The 15,302-nt window shown below is 41.2% G+C and overlaps 1 protein-coding gene across 5 annotated transcripts in view; it reads left to right on the forward strand.

The window, feature by feature from the left end:
* plpp1a (phospholipid phosphatase 1a) overlaps window positions 1-15,302 on the forward strand; it is a 106,514-nt gene that overhangs the window by 41,093 nt on the left and 50,119 nt on the right. For 2 of the 5 annotated variants that reach the window (XM_059989408.1, XM_059989409.1), the window contains one exon: window positions 14,076-14,227. The exons of the other annotated variants lie outside the window; for them this stretch is intronic. In XM_059989408.1, coding sequence (XP_059845391.1) covers window positions 14,076-14,227 — 152 coding nt within the window. The remainder of the gene's footprint in view (window positions 1-14,075; window positions 14,228-15,302) is intronic. 5 annotated transcript variants of the gene reach the window in all.

Consider the following 15,302-nt stretch of genomic DNA (forward strand, 5'->3'; position numbering starts at 1 on the left):
AAACAAAAGACTTTGCAGGACCTGTTGCGATTGGAATGTGAGCAGCAAATATTTTGATGACCTGAAGCAAAATACAAATATTCTGGTTAATTTTTTTTACAAAATTTCCCGCATGGTATCTGTGATAAATAGCACACTAACTAAAATGAACCAGTAATATTAGAGAATTAGAGTACAGAATTAGAGTAATATACAGGTAGATAGAGTCATAAAGAAAGCTTTTGGGACATTGGCCTTCATAAATCAATATATTTGAGTACTGAAGGTGAGATGTTATATAGGATGTTGGTGAGGTCTAATTTGGAGTAGTGTGCAGTTCTGGTCACCTACCTACAAGGAAGATGTAAACAAGGTTGATCGAGTGCAAAGAAAATTTGCAAGAATGTTGTCGGGTCTGGAGGACTTGAGTTATAAGGAAAGATTGAATAGGCTGGGACTGCGTTCCTTAGAAAGTGGATGATTTAGAGGAGATATGAGGGGTATAGATAGGATAAGTGCAAGCAGGCTTTTTCCACTGAGGTTGGGTGGGACCACAGCTAGAGGTCATGGGTTAAGGTTGAATGGTGAGAAGCTTGAGGGAAATTTGACGGGAAACATCTTCACTCAGAGGGTTGTGAGAGTGTGGAATGAGCTGCCAGCACAAGTGGTGCAAGGAGCTCAATTTCAGCATTTTAAGCGAAGTTTGGATAGACGTGAGGATAGTAGGGGTATGGAGGTTTCGGTGCAGGTCAGTGGGAGTAGGCAGTCTAAATGGTTTCAGCATGGACTAGATGGACCAAAGGGCCTGTTTCTGTGCTGTACTCCTCTATGACTCTAATCAAAACTGCAACGAGGTGCACTGTAATGCTTGATCAGTTCTGTGTATTGACTTATACATTCAGAATTACAGTATATAGCCTATTTACTGTATACAGTATAGAGAGCTTTCTAACCAAAAACTGTCTTTGCTCCATACTGTTACACCAGTATCACAATGCCTGAAGAGCAGGAAGGATTTGTCATAATTTTCCTCTGCTTGTGTAACTTTTATCACAATCAGCAAAGCCTTTAATAACAGTATCAACATTATTGTAACTTTATTTACAAATAAATGTGATATGCTTGAGATAATTTGTGAACAACAGTTGGACATGCAGCCCTTTGACTACATTTAGCCATTTATCGAGATACTTTATCTTGTTTCTTCTTCTAACTGCCTTGATACCATGAGCAAAACAAAAGCTGCTGGAGGAACTCAGTGGGTCAGGATTAATTAAAGATCTGAGGCACATAAAGTAATTTTACAAAGCTGGTGATATACAGTCGGCCCTCCTTATCCGTGAGGGATTAGTTCCGGGACCCCTCACGGATACCAAAATTTGGGGATGCTCAAGTCCCTTATTGAACCTGTCTCAGTGTGGTGGACATTAGGACCCAGCGGCAGAGATCTGAATCCGCAGTGTTTCTGTTCACAAAAATAATCACGATAACGATTGAAAATAAAGTGGAAATAATAAAGCGATCGGAAAGAGGTGAAACGCCATCGGTCATTGGAAAAGCATTAGGCTACTTCAGTCAACGATCGGAACAGTTTTAAAGGATAAAGTGAGAAAGGCTCTGCCCCAATGAAAGCTACAATTATTACTAAGCAACGCAGTGGTTTAATTATTGGGTTTTGGGGTTTTGGGTTTTTGACCGTCCACATCATCCGGCACAGTGGAGAGTGCCCTCGATAATGATCTGTCACTAGATCGAACTCGGGAACTTCCCGAGCCCAGCGCTGAAACATACGTTCTTAAGTGTTTTATATGCATAGAAACTTAAAATATATACTGTATATGAATGCAAACGTTTGACTAACTGACGCTAAATAATACCGGATGTACCTGTTCTGACTTACTTAGTAAGAGAACTTATGATTTTTTTCGATCCCTATCCACGATAACCCACGCACATCCTCCTGTATATTTTAAATCATCTCTAGATTACTTATAATACCTCATAGAATGTAAATGCTATGTAAAATAATTGTTATACTGCATTGTTTAGGGAATAATGACAAGAAAAGAAGTCTGTACATGCTTGAACAACAAGTGCTGGAAGAGCACTTCCGGGTTTTCGCAATTTGCGGTTGGTTGAATTCGCGGATGCAAAATTCGCGGATAAGGAGGGCCGACTGTATTCATTCTTAAATTTGTTGTTCCTTTCTTTGTTGATGTCTGTTTTCAACTTCGACACTACTCCTTATATATGATAACAAATTCTTGCCACTGCTTGCATTTACCCTATCTATACCCCTCATAGGACAACACACCTTTTCTGCCTACGCACTGGCTGTTGTTTTGCTTTCAGGTGGGAACTACATATTTCTTTATTAATCTCTATACCTTATCATATTTATAAAATAATTTGAAGTTGCTTTTTTATTAACATATCACCATTTCTCATACCCTTTCTACTTCCAAGTACGCTTCTTAATTTCACTCTTGCACCAACAGTACTCTTCCAGATTTCCTGCAGAGTTGAGCACTTGCTATTTGTCATAACATTCTTTTCCCTTCTTTTCTAACCCCCAGTATCCCTTGATATTTTTAGAGGTCTGGATTTGAAGAATAAACCTTTTTCTTTTGTGATTAAGGATCATTGAATTGAAACAAGTAATTAATTAGCTATCTTGGATAGTACCAAGATTGGTTCAGTTGTAGACATAGTAAAGGGCTATCAAAGAATGCAGAGAAATATGCACTCAGTGGGCATTTTATTAGGTACACCTGTACACCTGCTCATTAAATCAAATATAATATAGCACAGTACAACACAGGACAGACCATTCAGCCCACAATATTGTGCCAAACCAGCTAGAGAGCAAATCAAAAACACTCAAACACTAATCCCTCCTGCCTACACCATGCCCAGATTCCTCCATCTTCCTTACATCCATGTACCCATCCAAACATCTCTTAAAAGCCTCTAATGTATTTGCCTCTACCAGACACCAGACAGGGCACTCCAGGCATTCATGACTCTCTGAGTAAAAAACATCCCTCACATCTCCCTTGAACCTACCCCCTCGCACCTTCAATGCATGTCTCTGGTATTAGGCATTTCAACCCTGGTAGCCAAATACTTCCTGTCCACTCTATCTATGCATCTCATAATCTTATGAACTTCTATCAAATCTCCCCTTGGCCTTCGCCGTTCCAGAGAGACCAACCCAAGTTTATCCAGCATCTCATGATAGCACATGTTCTCTAAATTAGGCAGCATCCTGGTAAACCTCTTCTGCCCCCTCGCTAAAGCCTCAACAACCTTCCTGCAGTGGGGTGACCAGAACTGTGTGCAATACCCCAGATGTGGTCTGAGCAAAGTTTTATAGAGTTGCAACAAAACCTCATGACTTTTGAACTCAGTGCCTTGACTATTAAAAGCAAGCATTCCTTAAGCCTTCTTAACCACCTTATTGACGTGTAGCTGCTTTCAAGGAGCTATGAACTTGGATCCCAATATCTCTCTGTTCATCAACAGTGTTATGGATCTTGCTCTTAACAGTGTACTCTCTCCTTGCATTTGCCCTACCAATGTTCAACACCTCATATTTATCTGGGTTAAACTTCATCTGCCATTTCTCTGTCTATATCTGTATCTGATCTGTATTGTGCTGTAATCTTTGCCAGTCTTCTACATTATCTTCATCTCTGCCAGTCTTGGTATCATCCACAAACTTATTAAATCCACCCATCTATATTTTTATCCAGGTCATTTATACACGTCACAAACAGTAGAGGTCCCGGCACAGATCCCTGAGGAACACCACTAGTTACAGACCTCCAGTTTGAATAAGTCTCTTCAACCACTACCTCCTGTCTTCTATGTGCAAGCCAGTTCTGAATCCAAACAGACAATTTGCTGCAGACCCCATGCATTTTAACCTTCTAGACCAGCCTCTCATGAGAGACTGTGTGTCGCCTTACTAAATTCAATGTAGACAATGTTGACCGCCCAACCATCATCAGTCTCTCTCTTCGTCTTGTCAAAATTCAAGTTGGTAAGACACGACCTGCCCTGCACAAAGCCATACTGGTTCTCCTTTATTAGGCCATGGATTTCCAAATGCTGATACATCCTATCCCTAGAGTTTTTCCCCAGCAATTGGCCTACAACTGACCTGAGACTCACTGATATTCAGTTCCCAGAATTTTCCCTTGTTCCCTTCTTAAATAGAGGTACAACATTAGCCACTCACCAGTTCTCCAGGGCCTCGCTGGTGACTAGAGAGGGCATGAAGATACTTGTCAAGGCCCCAGCAATCTCATATCTTGCCTCCTTCAATAACCTGGGGACTTATCCACCTTAATACTCATTATGAGGCCTAACACTTCCCCCTCCTTGACCTCTAAGCACCCTAACATATTTATACTCTAAGCACTGATCCTCAATATCAGTGGTCCTCAATATCCTTCTTGATATTTGCTGAAACAAAGTACTCATTAAATACCTGACTCACATTCTTTGGATCCATGCAAATGTTTCCTCTTTACCCTTGAGTTGTCCCACCCTCTCCCTAGTTAAACTCTTTCTCTTGATGTATGCATAGAATACCTTGGGATTCACTTTAATCTTACTTGTCAAGAACTTTTCATGGCCCCTCCTGGCTTTCCCAATTCCCTTCTTTAGACCTTTTCTGGCTTCTTTATACTCCTCATGTGCTTCATTTGATCCCAACTTCTGAATCTTTGCATACTTCTCCATTTTCTTCTTGATCAAAGGAAGTTAGGTTGCAGTTATATAAAACTTTGGTTGGAACGCACTCAGAGTATTGTGTAAACGCAATGTGCTGGAGGAGCTCAGCAGGTCAGCTAACATCTACGAATGGGAATTAACAGTTGACATTTCAGGCTGAGACCCTTCATTGGGACTGGGATGAAGTCCTGATGAAGCATCTTGGCCTAAAAATTCAACTGGTTAATCCCATCCATAGATGCTGCCTGACATGCTGAGATCCTCCAGCACATTGTGTGTATTGCTCTAGATTTCCTGCATCTGCAGTACCTTTTGTGACTATTAAGTATTGTGTGCAGTTCTGGTTGCCCCATTATTGGGAGGATGTGGAGACTGTGGATTTGGTGCAGAAGAAGTTTACCAGGATGCTGCTTGTATTAGGGAATATAGACTATAAGGACAGGTTAGACAAACTTGAGCTCTTCTCTTTAGAGTGTTTAAGGCTGAGGGAGATCTGATATTTGTAAAACAATGAGAGGCATAGATAGGGTAGACAGTCAGAAACTTTTCTCCATGGGAGAAATGCCAAACACTGGAGGTCATGCTTTTAAGGTTGGGGGGGGGGGGGAGGGTGAAAGTATAAAAGTGACCTGAGAGGCAGTTTTGTCATGCTTAGTACTGGAAGCAGGCAGTTTGATGGAATTTAGATAGGCACATGGATAGTAAGGGTTACAGATAACACACAAGGGAAGGACATTTAGTATAAATTGCCATCAAGATCAGTGCGAAATCTTAGACCGAATGACCTGTCCAGTGCTGTACTGTTGTACGTTCTGTGTTGTAAACTTGGTGTCTTTATTGTCCAGATATTAGTGCAGAGGCAAGTCTATCTGTCACAGTCTTGGCTCAGCTACAGGTGAATGCAGTGGGTCGTTCGAAACAAAGTTCAAAGTAAATTGATAAAAAAATGTACGTATATGTCATTGTATACAACTGTGAATTTCATTTTCTTGCAGGCAATCATAGTAAATACAAGAAACACAAAAAGAATCAATGAAATACTGCATCCACGCGGGTGGACAGACAGCCAATGTGCAAAAGACAACTAGCTGCAAATACAAAAAGAAGAAAAGCAATAATAATAACAAATAAATAAGCAACAAATATAGAGAACATAAGATGAAGAGTCCTTGAAAGTGAGTCCATAGGTTGTGAGAACAGTTCAATGATGGGGCAAATGCCTATAAAAAGTATTCACCCCCCTTTGGAATTTTTCATGTTTTATTGTTTTACAACATTGAATCACAGTAGATTAATTTGGCCTTTTTGACACTAATCAATAGAAAAAGACCTGTGTTAAAGTGAAAACAGATCTCTACAAAGTGACCTAAATTAATTTACAAATAAAAAGCACAAAATAATTGATTGCATAAGTAATCATCCCCTTTAGCATGACACACCTAATTATCACTGGTGAAGCCAATTGGTTTTGTAGGTCACATAATTAGTTAAATAAAGATCGGGTTTTGGAGACCTACTTGCAGACAAAGTGTTCCAATTGATTGTAGTAAAAATACACCTGTATCTGGAAGGTCCAACTGCTGGTGAGTCAGTATCCTGGGAGAAATTACACCATGAAGACAAAAGAACACTCCAAGCAACTCTGCAAAAAGGTTATTGAAAAACACAAGTTAGGAGATGGATACAAGGCAATTTCCAGGTCACTGAATATCCCTTGGAGTATAGTTAAGTCAATCATCAAGAAATCAAAAGAATATGGCACAGCTGTAAAGCTGCCTAGAGCAGACCATCCTCAAAAATTGAGTGACTGTGCAAGAAGGGGACTAGTGAGGGAGGCCGCCAAGAGAACAATGACAACTCTGGAGGAGTTACAAGTTTCAGTAGCTGAGATGGGAGAGACTGCATATACAACAACTGTTGTCTGAGTGCTTCACCAGTCGCAGCTTTATGGGAGAGTGGCAAAGAGAAAGCCACTGTTGGAAAAAAAATTCGCATGAAATCTCGGCTAGAGTTTGCCAATCGGTATGTGGGATACTCTGAAGTCAGCTGGAAGAAGATTCTATGGTCTGATGAAGCTAAAGCTGAGTTTATTGGCTTTAAGACTAAATGCTCTGTTTGGCATAAGCCAAACACCACACATAATCAAAAACACACCATCCCTACCATGAAGCATGGTGGTGACTGCATTTTGCTGTGGAGATGCTTCACTGCAGCAGGCCATGGAAGGCTTGTGAGGTAGAGGGTAAAATGAATGCAGCAAAATACAGGGAAATCCTGTTGGAAAATCTGATGCAGTCTGCAAGAGAACTGCAACTTGGGAGAAGATTTTGTTTTCCAGCAAGGCAATGGCCCCAAGCATAAAGCTAAAGCTACACAGGAATGGCTTAAAAACAACAAAGTTAATGTTCTGTCACAAACAAGAGAAAATCTGCAGATGCTGGAAATCCAAGCAACACTCACAAAGTGTCTGAGGAACTTAGGAGGGCAGGCAGCATCTATGGAAAAGAGAATAGACCACGTTATTGCCCAGGACCCTTCAGTAGGATTGGAGAAAAAAGGATGAGGAGTCAGTGTAAGGGTGGGGGGAGAGAGAGAAAGAAACACAAGGTGGTAGGTGAAACTGGGTGGGGCGGAGAGGTTATGTAAAGAGCTGAGAATTTGATTGGTGGAAGAGATGCAGGGCTGGAGAAGGGAGAGTTTGATAGGAGAGAACAGAAAGCCACGGAAGAAAGAAAAGGGGAGAAGCACCAGAGGGGGGTGATAGGCAAGTGAAGAGAGAGGGAAATGGGATTGGGGAATGTTGTGGGGGGAGTTGGGCATTACCAGATTTTCAAGAAATCGACGTTCATAACATCACGTCGGAGGCTACCCAGACAAAATTCACCTGTGAGTCTTTTGGGGTCATCTACTGTATCCGGTGCTCCCGGTGTGGCCTGCTGTATATCGGTGAGACACGACACTGATTGGGAGACCGCTTCCCTGAGCACCTATGCTCCCATCTGTCAGAAAAAGCGGGATTTCCCAGAGTCCACCCATTTTAATTCCATTTCCCATTCCCATTCCAGCATGTCAGTCCATGACCTCCTCTACTGTTGCGATGAGGCCACACTCAGGTTGGAGGGGCAACACCTTGTATTCCATCTGGGTAGCCTCCAACCTGATGGCATGAACGTTGATGTCTTGAACTCTTGGAATCCCCCCACCACCCTTCACCATTCCCATTTCCCCCCCTGACCTTATCTGTCCATCATCTCCCTCTGGTGCTCCTTCCCTTTTTTTTCTTCCATGGCTTTCTGTCCTCTCCTATCAGATTCCCCTATCGCTTTCACCAATCAACTTCCCAGCTCTTTACTTCACGCTTCCCCTCTGACTCCCAGTTTCATCTGTCATCTTGGGTTTCTTCCTCCTCTCATCCCACCTTCCTGCTCAGACTTCTCATCTTTTTTTTTCTCCAGTCCTGCTGAAGGGTCTCGGCCCGAAAAGTCGACTGTACTCTTTTCCATAAATGCTGCCTGGCCTGCTCAGTTCCTCCAGCATTTTGTGTGTGTTGCCAAGTTAATGTTCTGGAGTGGCCAAGTCAGAGTCCAGACCTCAATCCAATTGAGAATTTATGGCAGGAATTGAAAAGGGCTGTTCACTCACGATCCCCATACAATCTGACAGAGCTGGAGCAGCTTTGTAAAGAATGGAGAAAAATTGCACTGTCCAGATGTGCAAAGCTGATAGAAACCTATCCACACATTCTCAAGGCCGTACTCAAGATGCATCTAGTAAATATTGACTTGAAGCGGGTAAATACTTATGTAATCAATTATTTTGTGTTTTATTATAATTTAGATCACTTTGCAGAGATCTAGTTTCACTTTGACACGAAAGTGTCTTTTTGTGTTGATGCGTCAAAAAAGCCAAATTAGATCCACTATGATTTAATGTTGTAAAACCATAAAACATGAAAACTTCTAAGGGGCGCCCGGAGTGAATACTTTTTACAGGCACTGTGAGTGAATTTATCCCCTCTGGTTCAAGACCCTGATGGTTGAAGGGTAATAACTGTTCCTTAACCTGGAGGTGAGGGTCCTGAAACTCCCGTACCTTCTTACTGAAGGCAGCAGCAAGAAGAGACCATTGAATGATGGGGTCCTTGATGATGGATGCTGCTTTTCTGCAGCTATGCTTCATGACCATGACCAGCCATGACAAGCCTTTCAAAGCTCTTCACAATGGTGGATGTTAGAGCCACCCATCAATATTTCAGGTCAAAACTCTGCACCCTGACACAAATACCTTTCTTCTCACAAAAATTGCTCAACCTTCTGAGTTCCTCTGTAGATTGTTGCTCCAGATTCCAGCATCTGCTGTCCCTTGTGTCTCCTATGTGAAATGAGCATAGCGTCCTAGAAAGATGCAGCACAGATACAGGTCCTTTAGCTCACAGTTTCCACGGCAGCTATCAACTACTCATTTATATTAATATTTCAGTAATCGAATTCTGTTTTATTCTCCCTACATTCGCAAAGTGGCGTCAGTCTTCTGAATTACTAATAGCTCTGCATCTTCTAGATCTTCACATTTCAAGTTCAGTCTGCGATTGATGTATTGGGTTTCTTAACCTGATCTAAATCACATCTCTGTTGGCTGTAACCCAAACTTTAGTCCTTCAACTCAAACAGAATAGCTTTCTGTTTTTGACTGATACTAGATTTTATCTAAATGGTAGCCAAGCACAGGGACAGAATGACCTTAAGTTTTTTTTTAATGGCTGTGTTCATTCTCAAGGCCAAAATAGGGCCTTGGGGAATGTTGGGTAGTGCAGGCCTGGGTGTGTACAAATTCCCCAGAATGACAGGTGCTTGTCTTCATTAGCAAGGGTATAGAGTGTAAAAGCAGGAAACACTGGAAAGGCTACAAATTGAATATTGTGTGCGCTTCTGGTTGCCATAATATAGGATATTAAGCATATCCACCTCAAAAGTTTTGCTTTTACTGTCACCGTTGTCATAACAGTGGATGGTTTTAGGTTAGGTTTCTTGTCTGACTGATTTGGTTTGCAATGTGCAGCTGCTCTGGAAAGGTGCCTGGGATATTCTGGGTCAAGGTCAAATGCCATTGCCTATGAGGATAGAAATGGAGACACAAGAGACTGCAGATACTGGAATCTGGAGCAAAAACAATCTGGTGGAAGAACTCAGTGGGTTGAATAGTATCTGAGGGAGTAAAGGTATTGTAAATGCTTCCAGGTGAACAAAAATTCCTCCTCAACAGATGCTGCCCAGCCTGCTGAATTCCTTTATTGTTCCTGAAGACAGAAATGGGCTTGGCTGGAATGATGTCAACCCACTCCTTTCCTTGTATTTGCATATCTTGCTTGAATATCTTGTTTAGAATCCAATAAGGTTATATCATTCTATTATATTCCACTCCCTACTGCTTACCTTTGAAATTCTTTTGTTACATGCTAAAAACCCTTGGGCCTTTGGTTTAATTTTATTGTAAGTGCTGCTATGTTGACATTGTTATGAAATGTCAAATTTGTGACAAACCTTTCATAGAGTGAACATAGAAGGGAAGGGTGTTTCCTGGAATGTAGTTGGTTCTACTCCTTGGGGTCTATGAGGCAGGGCGTTTGCTGGAATGCAGGTGATGCTAATCTTTAGGCCTTATGAGGTAGTTATCACTTTGGTTTCACTTAATCTGTTCTAATTTACAGAGACAGTTTCTAGGTGTAGTACTAATTGATGCTCTGTGAAATAATTGAAAAAAAAATGTCTTTGTCAAAAAATTATGGATAATCCCAAACACATGCAATTTCCAGAGCCATGTCTGCTTGAAAAATACAATCTGATTCTTTGATTATTTTGTATCTGAAGAGATCTAGCAACCAACATTGAAAGGTATTCCATATAGCTAATATCTTTTTAATCCAGGTAAATGTGCCCACCAACACAATGTAGAAGAGATATGGGGCTGTTGTGTAACAATCTATGAATCAAATGTGCTACTTGTCAAGGGAATTGACTCCAAGAAAGGACATGAATTCTCTTAAGCTGTGTTGTTTAAGAAATACTACACCATGTTTATTTCCTTGTCAGAAATGTCAGATGAGTAACAGGGTCATCAGAATCATATAGTAATACAGCATAGAAACAGAAAGACACTTCCCGAAGGCTGAAGAATGGCAGATAGAATTTAAATCAGACAAGTGCAAGGGAATACAATTTTGTCATTTAAATCAGTTAAATCAGGGCACAGTAGATGTAAGGAACTGGAAAGTGTTGTAGAACAAGCACCCCTAGGGGCACAGGTACATAGTTTTCTGCAAGTGGCAACATAGTTGGTGAAGAAGACATTTGTTCTACTTGTGCTCATCAGTCAGAGCACTGAGTACAGGAACACACACAAAATGCTGGAGAAATTCTGCAGGTCAAGCAGGATCCATGCAGAGACCCTCAACAGGCTGAGACCCTTCAGGAGTTGAGATATCATGTTACATCTGTATAACTCCGTGGTGAAACCAGACTTGAAGTATTGTATTTAATTCTGCTCACTAACCTATAGGAAGTTTCCTATTAAGCTGAAAAGGGAGCAGAAAAGATCAAGTAAACACAAAGTACACTGCAGATGCTGTGGTCAAATAAACACGTACAAACAAGCTGGATGAACTCAGCAGGTCGGGCAGCATCCGTTGAAAGGAGCAGTCAACATTTTGGGCCGAGGCCCTTCGTCAGGACTGAAGAAGGAGGGGGCAGGGGCCCTATAAAGAAGGTGGGGGGAGGGGATAGGCAGGAGAGGTGAAGAAGGAATCAAGGGGAAAGCACTATGGGTAGTAGAAGGCAGAATCATGAGAGAGGTGATAGGCAGCTAGAAGAGGAGACAGAGTGAAAGTGGGATGCGGGAAGGGAGAGGGAGGGTGATGCACCATCAATAACTCTCGGAGACGTGAGGTGAGATATAGGCTTTTATTGGCTGGAAGAAAGAACAAGCAGCAATTGACCACCACACTACATCCTGGAGACTGAGGCCGGGACGGTTTCTCCAATCGCCTTTATACCGGGGTCCATGGGAGGAGCCACGGTCAGTGGGACGAGCCACAGGAGCAGTCAGCGGGGGGGCGTGTCCAGACAGGTATATGTAGTTCACCACAGAGGGATTTACTGGAAGTTGGAGGATTCGATGTTCATACCAAGGGGCCGGAGACTATCCAGACAGTATATGAAGTGTTGCTCCTCCAACCTGAGCTTGGCCTCATCATGGCCGCCTTTATAGGGCCCCTGCCCCTCCCCCTTCAGTCCTGACAAAGGGTCTCGGCCCAAAACGTTGACTGCTCATTTCCACGGATGCTGCCCGACCTGCTGAGAAAAGATCAAGGTTATCCCTAGGACTGGACAGCTTGAGTTAAAAGTACTATATAGGTTCAATAGGCTGCGGTTTTTACGCCTGGAATGTAGGAGATTGTGTAGTGACTGTATAGAGATATGTAAAATCATGAGAGGCATAGATGAGGTGCATGGTCATAGTCTTTTTCCCAGGAAAGGAGAGGCTAAAACTAGAGGGTATAGTCTTTACAGAGAGAGGAGAAAGATTTAAAAGGAATTGAGGAGCAATTTTTTCACACAAAGGATGGTTGTTATATGAAACAAGCTGCTAAAGGATGTGGTAAAGTCAGGTGCAATAATATTCAAAAGACATTTGGACGTGCATGGATAAGAAAAAAATCCAGATAATCAAACAGGCAAATGAGACAAGCTTAAAAATACATTTCGGTCAGCATAGATGAGCTGGGCTGAAGAGCTTGCTGCCATGCTGTATGACTTTGACTCTCAGATTTTAGTTTAGTGCTCAGTACCACAAGGAACAGCTTCAACACAACCAGAGAAAACAGTAGTGGGTCAGAGCCGCAATAGTAAAACCTTATTTGTAGTTTGCTTCTATAGCCTCGATATTCTGTGAAGAAAAATTTCAGAATATTCTCAAATTCCTTAGGGATATAAACAACCCTTGCATCATGGGGGGAGGGGTGTTTGTATTTCTTAGAAAATAGTCCATATCCTGATTTTCCAAAATGCAAAGCACCATCTGCTGCCATTACATAAAGAAATGTAAAGAAAAGAAAATAAAACAATTTTGTCTTTATTTATTAACTTTTACATCTAACTTTTGTAGAGCGATTTTTATTCCGTATCTCAAATTTCTGGAAAATAATTTGTGAATTCTGTAACAGCATATTTCTGTTATCTGATTGTCCATAATTGGGGGGGGGGGGTCGCCTATAGCTCTAAACATTTCTTATTTTCTTTATCATTGTTCTGTTAATTGTTTTGCAGCAATTATTTAATTTAGGAATGACTTAAAAGTCATCATTTGAGCTAATCAAATTATACTCCTTAGTGTTTGTGCACTGCAGATGATAAAGTTTCAGGAACAATTTACATAACGTTCTGATGCACATGTAGCATACTATCATGATGTTACTGTCTGGATTATCATATTATCATGATGCTGTTATCTATAAATAGAAGTTAGTTTCTTGAATTTCAGCTTATGTTCACATCAGAGAGGCCTCCTTATTCAATGGGTTATTTTGATAGATACCCATTTTGTATATGTTTGTCCCAACTGCCATGAATTCATAGGATCTACAAGTTATCTTGGATTTGGCCAAAAATGTTATTTATTGCCCCTGTGATATTTTGGGGCTTTTCCTTCTCACCCGCATCTCATGTTGGCGAGGTTGTGGTTGTCCAGTGGAGTGTATGAACTGTGGAACTGGTCGCTCAGTACAGATTATTGGGGAAAACTATGAAAAAATATAACATTTAATTACAATGCTTTTACCATTCTTAGCAACAATTCATTGGTTGGACCTAGAAATTACAGCTCTAATAAACATAAAATTCATGTCTAAGGCAGTCTATTAAAATGATAGGAGACTGTATGTTCATTAATCATTTATCTGATTCTATGTTGTTTACCTTCCAGCTGCTGCTTATAAAGCCATTTTTTTTCTAGCAATAATATTTTTTTTCTCTTAGTTCTCCACAGTTCTGAAGTGACTGGCTGGCATTCTTCTGCCAATCACCTGGTTGATAGGGTACACATGGCAGCAGACAACACTGGTACTTTTCCTGGCCTCGGTTGCAGTCTACCCAAAGCAGTCAGTTTGTGTGACTTCATAAATCAATATATTTGTGTGCCATCAGTAGTCACAACAAATGCCTGTAAATTTTCTTTTGCTTTAAACTTCTGGTTTGGTGTCTGTTATGGTGCATTAATGTCGGGTAATGTTTGGACGTCAGTCATGGAGTAGCTTGTATCATTTGTCATTGAACTGACAGATTGGTTTCTTATTGCTTTACTAGCTGGATTGCCTTTTGCAATTCTTTCATCGCTGCGCTCTCCATTCAGACGTGGATTTTACTGTAATGATGAAACCATCAAGTATCCATACAAAGAAGACACCATATCCTACCAATTATTAGGTGGCACTTTTATTCCATTTGCTCTACTGGTAGTAAGTCAACTCATTTTTATTCCACACAATTGTTGCTTTCATTTGGTATTGCCAATAATGTTGTTTAATAATTGCAAGAATATATCACTCAAGGAAAACTAAGGCTTGTTTGACCCTCTAACGCTTGTGTCAGTGGATTAGGGGATACAATTTGGCTACTTCCTAGTCACTACCTAGTTAACTGGACATTGCTGAGTGGCAACATGTGCTGTTGAATTTGCCCCTCTTTGTCACTCAGGTTTCATTCTGAATATGAATCAAGGGTATAAGACATAAGGGCGGATTCAAGCTATTTGACTCATTGAGTCTGCTGTACTGTCACATCATGGCTGATTTATTAACCCCCTCAGCCCTGTTCTCCTGCCTTCCCCCATAACTTTTGACACCATTACTAATCAAGAACCTGTCAACCTCTGCTTTGAATATTCCCACTGACTTGGCTTCCACAGCCTTCTGTGCCAATGAATTACTCTGATTCACACTAAACTCCTAACTAAACTAAACTCCTCCTCATATCTGTTCTAAAGGGACATCCTTGTATTCTGACTGTAGGGGACACTATAGGAAACATCCTCTTCACATCCACTCTATCTAGGCCTAACAGTATTCGATAGGTTTCAATGAGATCCCCCTCCCCCCAAATTCTTCTCAACTCTAGTGAGTACAAGCCTAGAGTCATCAAATGCTCCTCATACGTTTATCCATTCATTCTCATAAGCCTCCTCTTCACCCTCTCCAATGCCAGCACACCCTTTCTTAGAGAAGTGCCCCCAAACTGCTCACAGCACTGCCAAGTGCAGTCTGAACAATTTCTTATGAAGCCTCAGTGTTCCATCTTTGTTTTTATATTCTAGTTCTCACAAAATGAATGCTAACTTTGCATTTACCTTCCTTACCACTGACATAACCTGCAAGTTAACCTTTAGGGAATTCTGCATGAGGACTCTCCCATGTTCATTTGCAACTATGATTTCTGAATTTGTTCCCTATTTAGAAAATAGTCTATACTTTTATTCCTTCTACCAAGGTGCATGACTATACACTTCTGTACACCATATTTCTTCTGCCACTTCTT

Source organism: Hypanus sabinus, chromosome 14 (genome assembly GCF_030144855.1).
Source record: "Hypanus sabinus isolate sHypSab1 chromosome 14, sHypSab1.hap1, whole genome shotgun sequence".
In the NCBI taxonomy this organism is placed as follows: domain Eukaryota; kingdom Metazoa; phylum Chordata; class Chondrichthyes; order Myliobatiformes; family Dasyatidae; genus Hypanus; species Hypanus sabinus.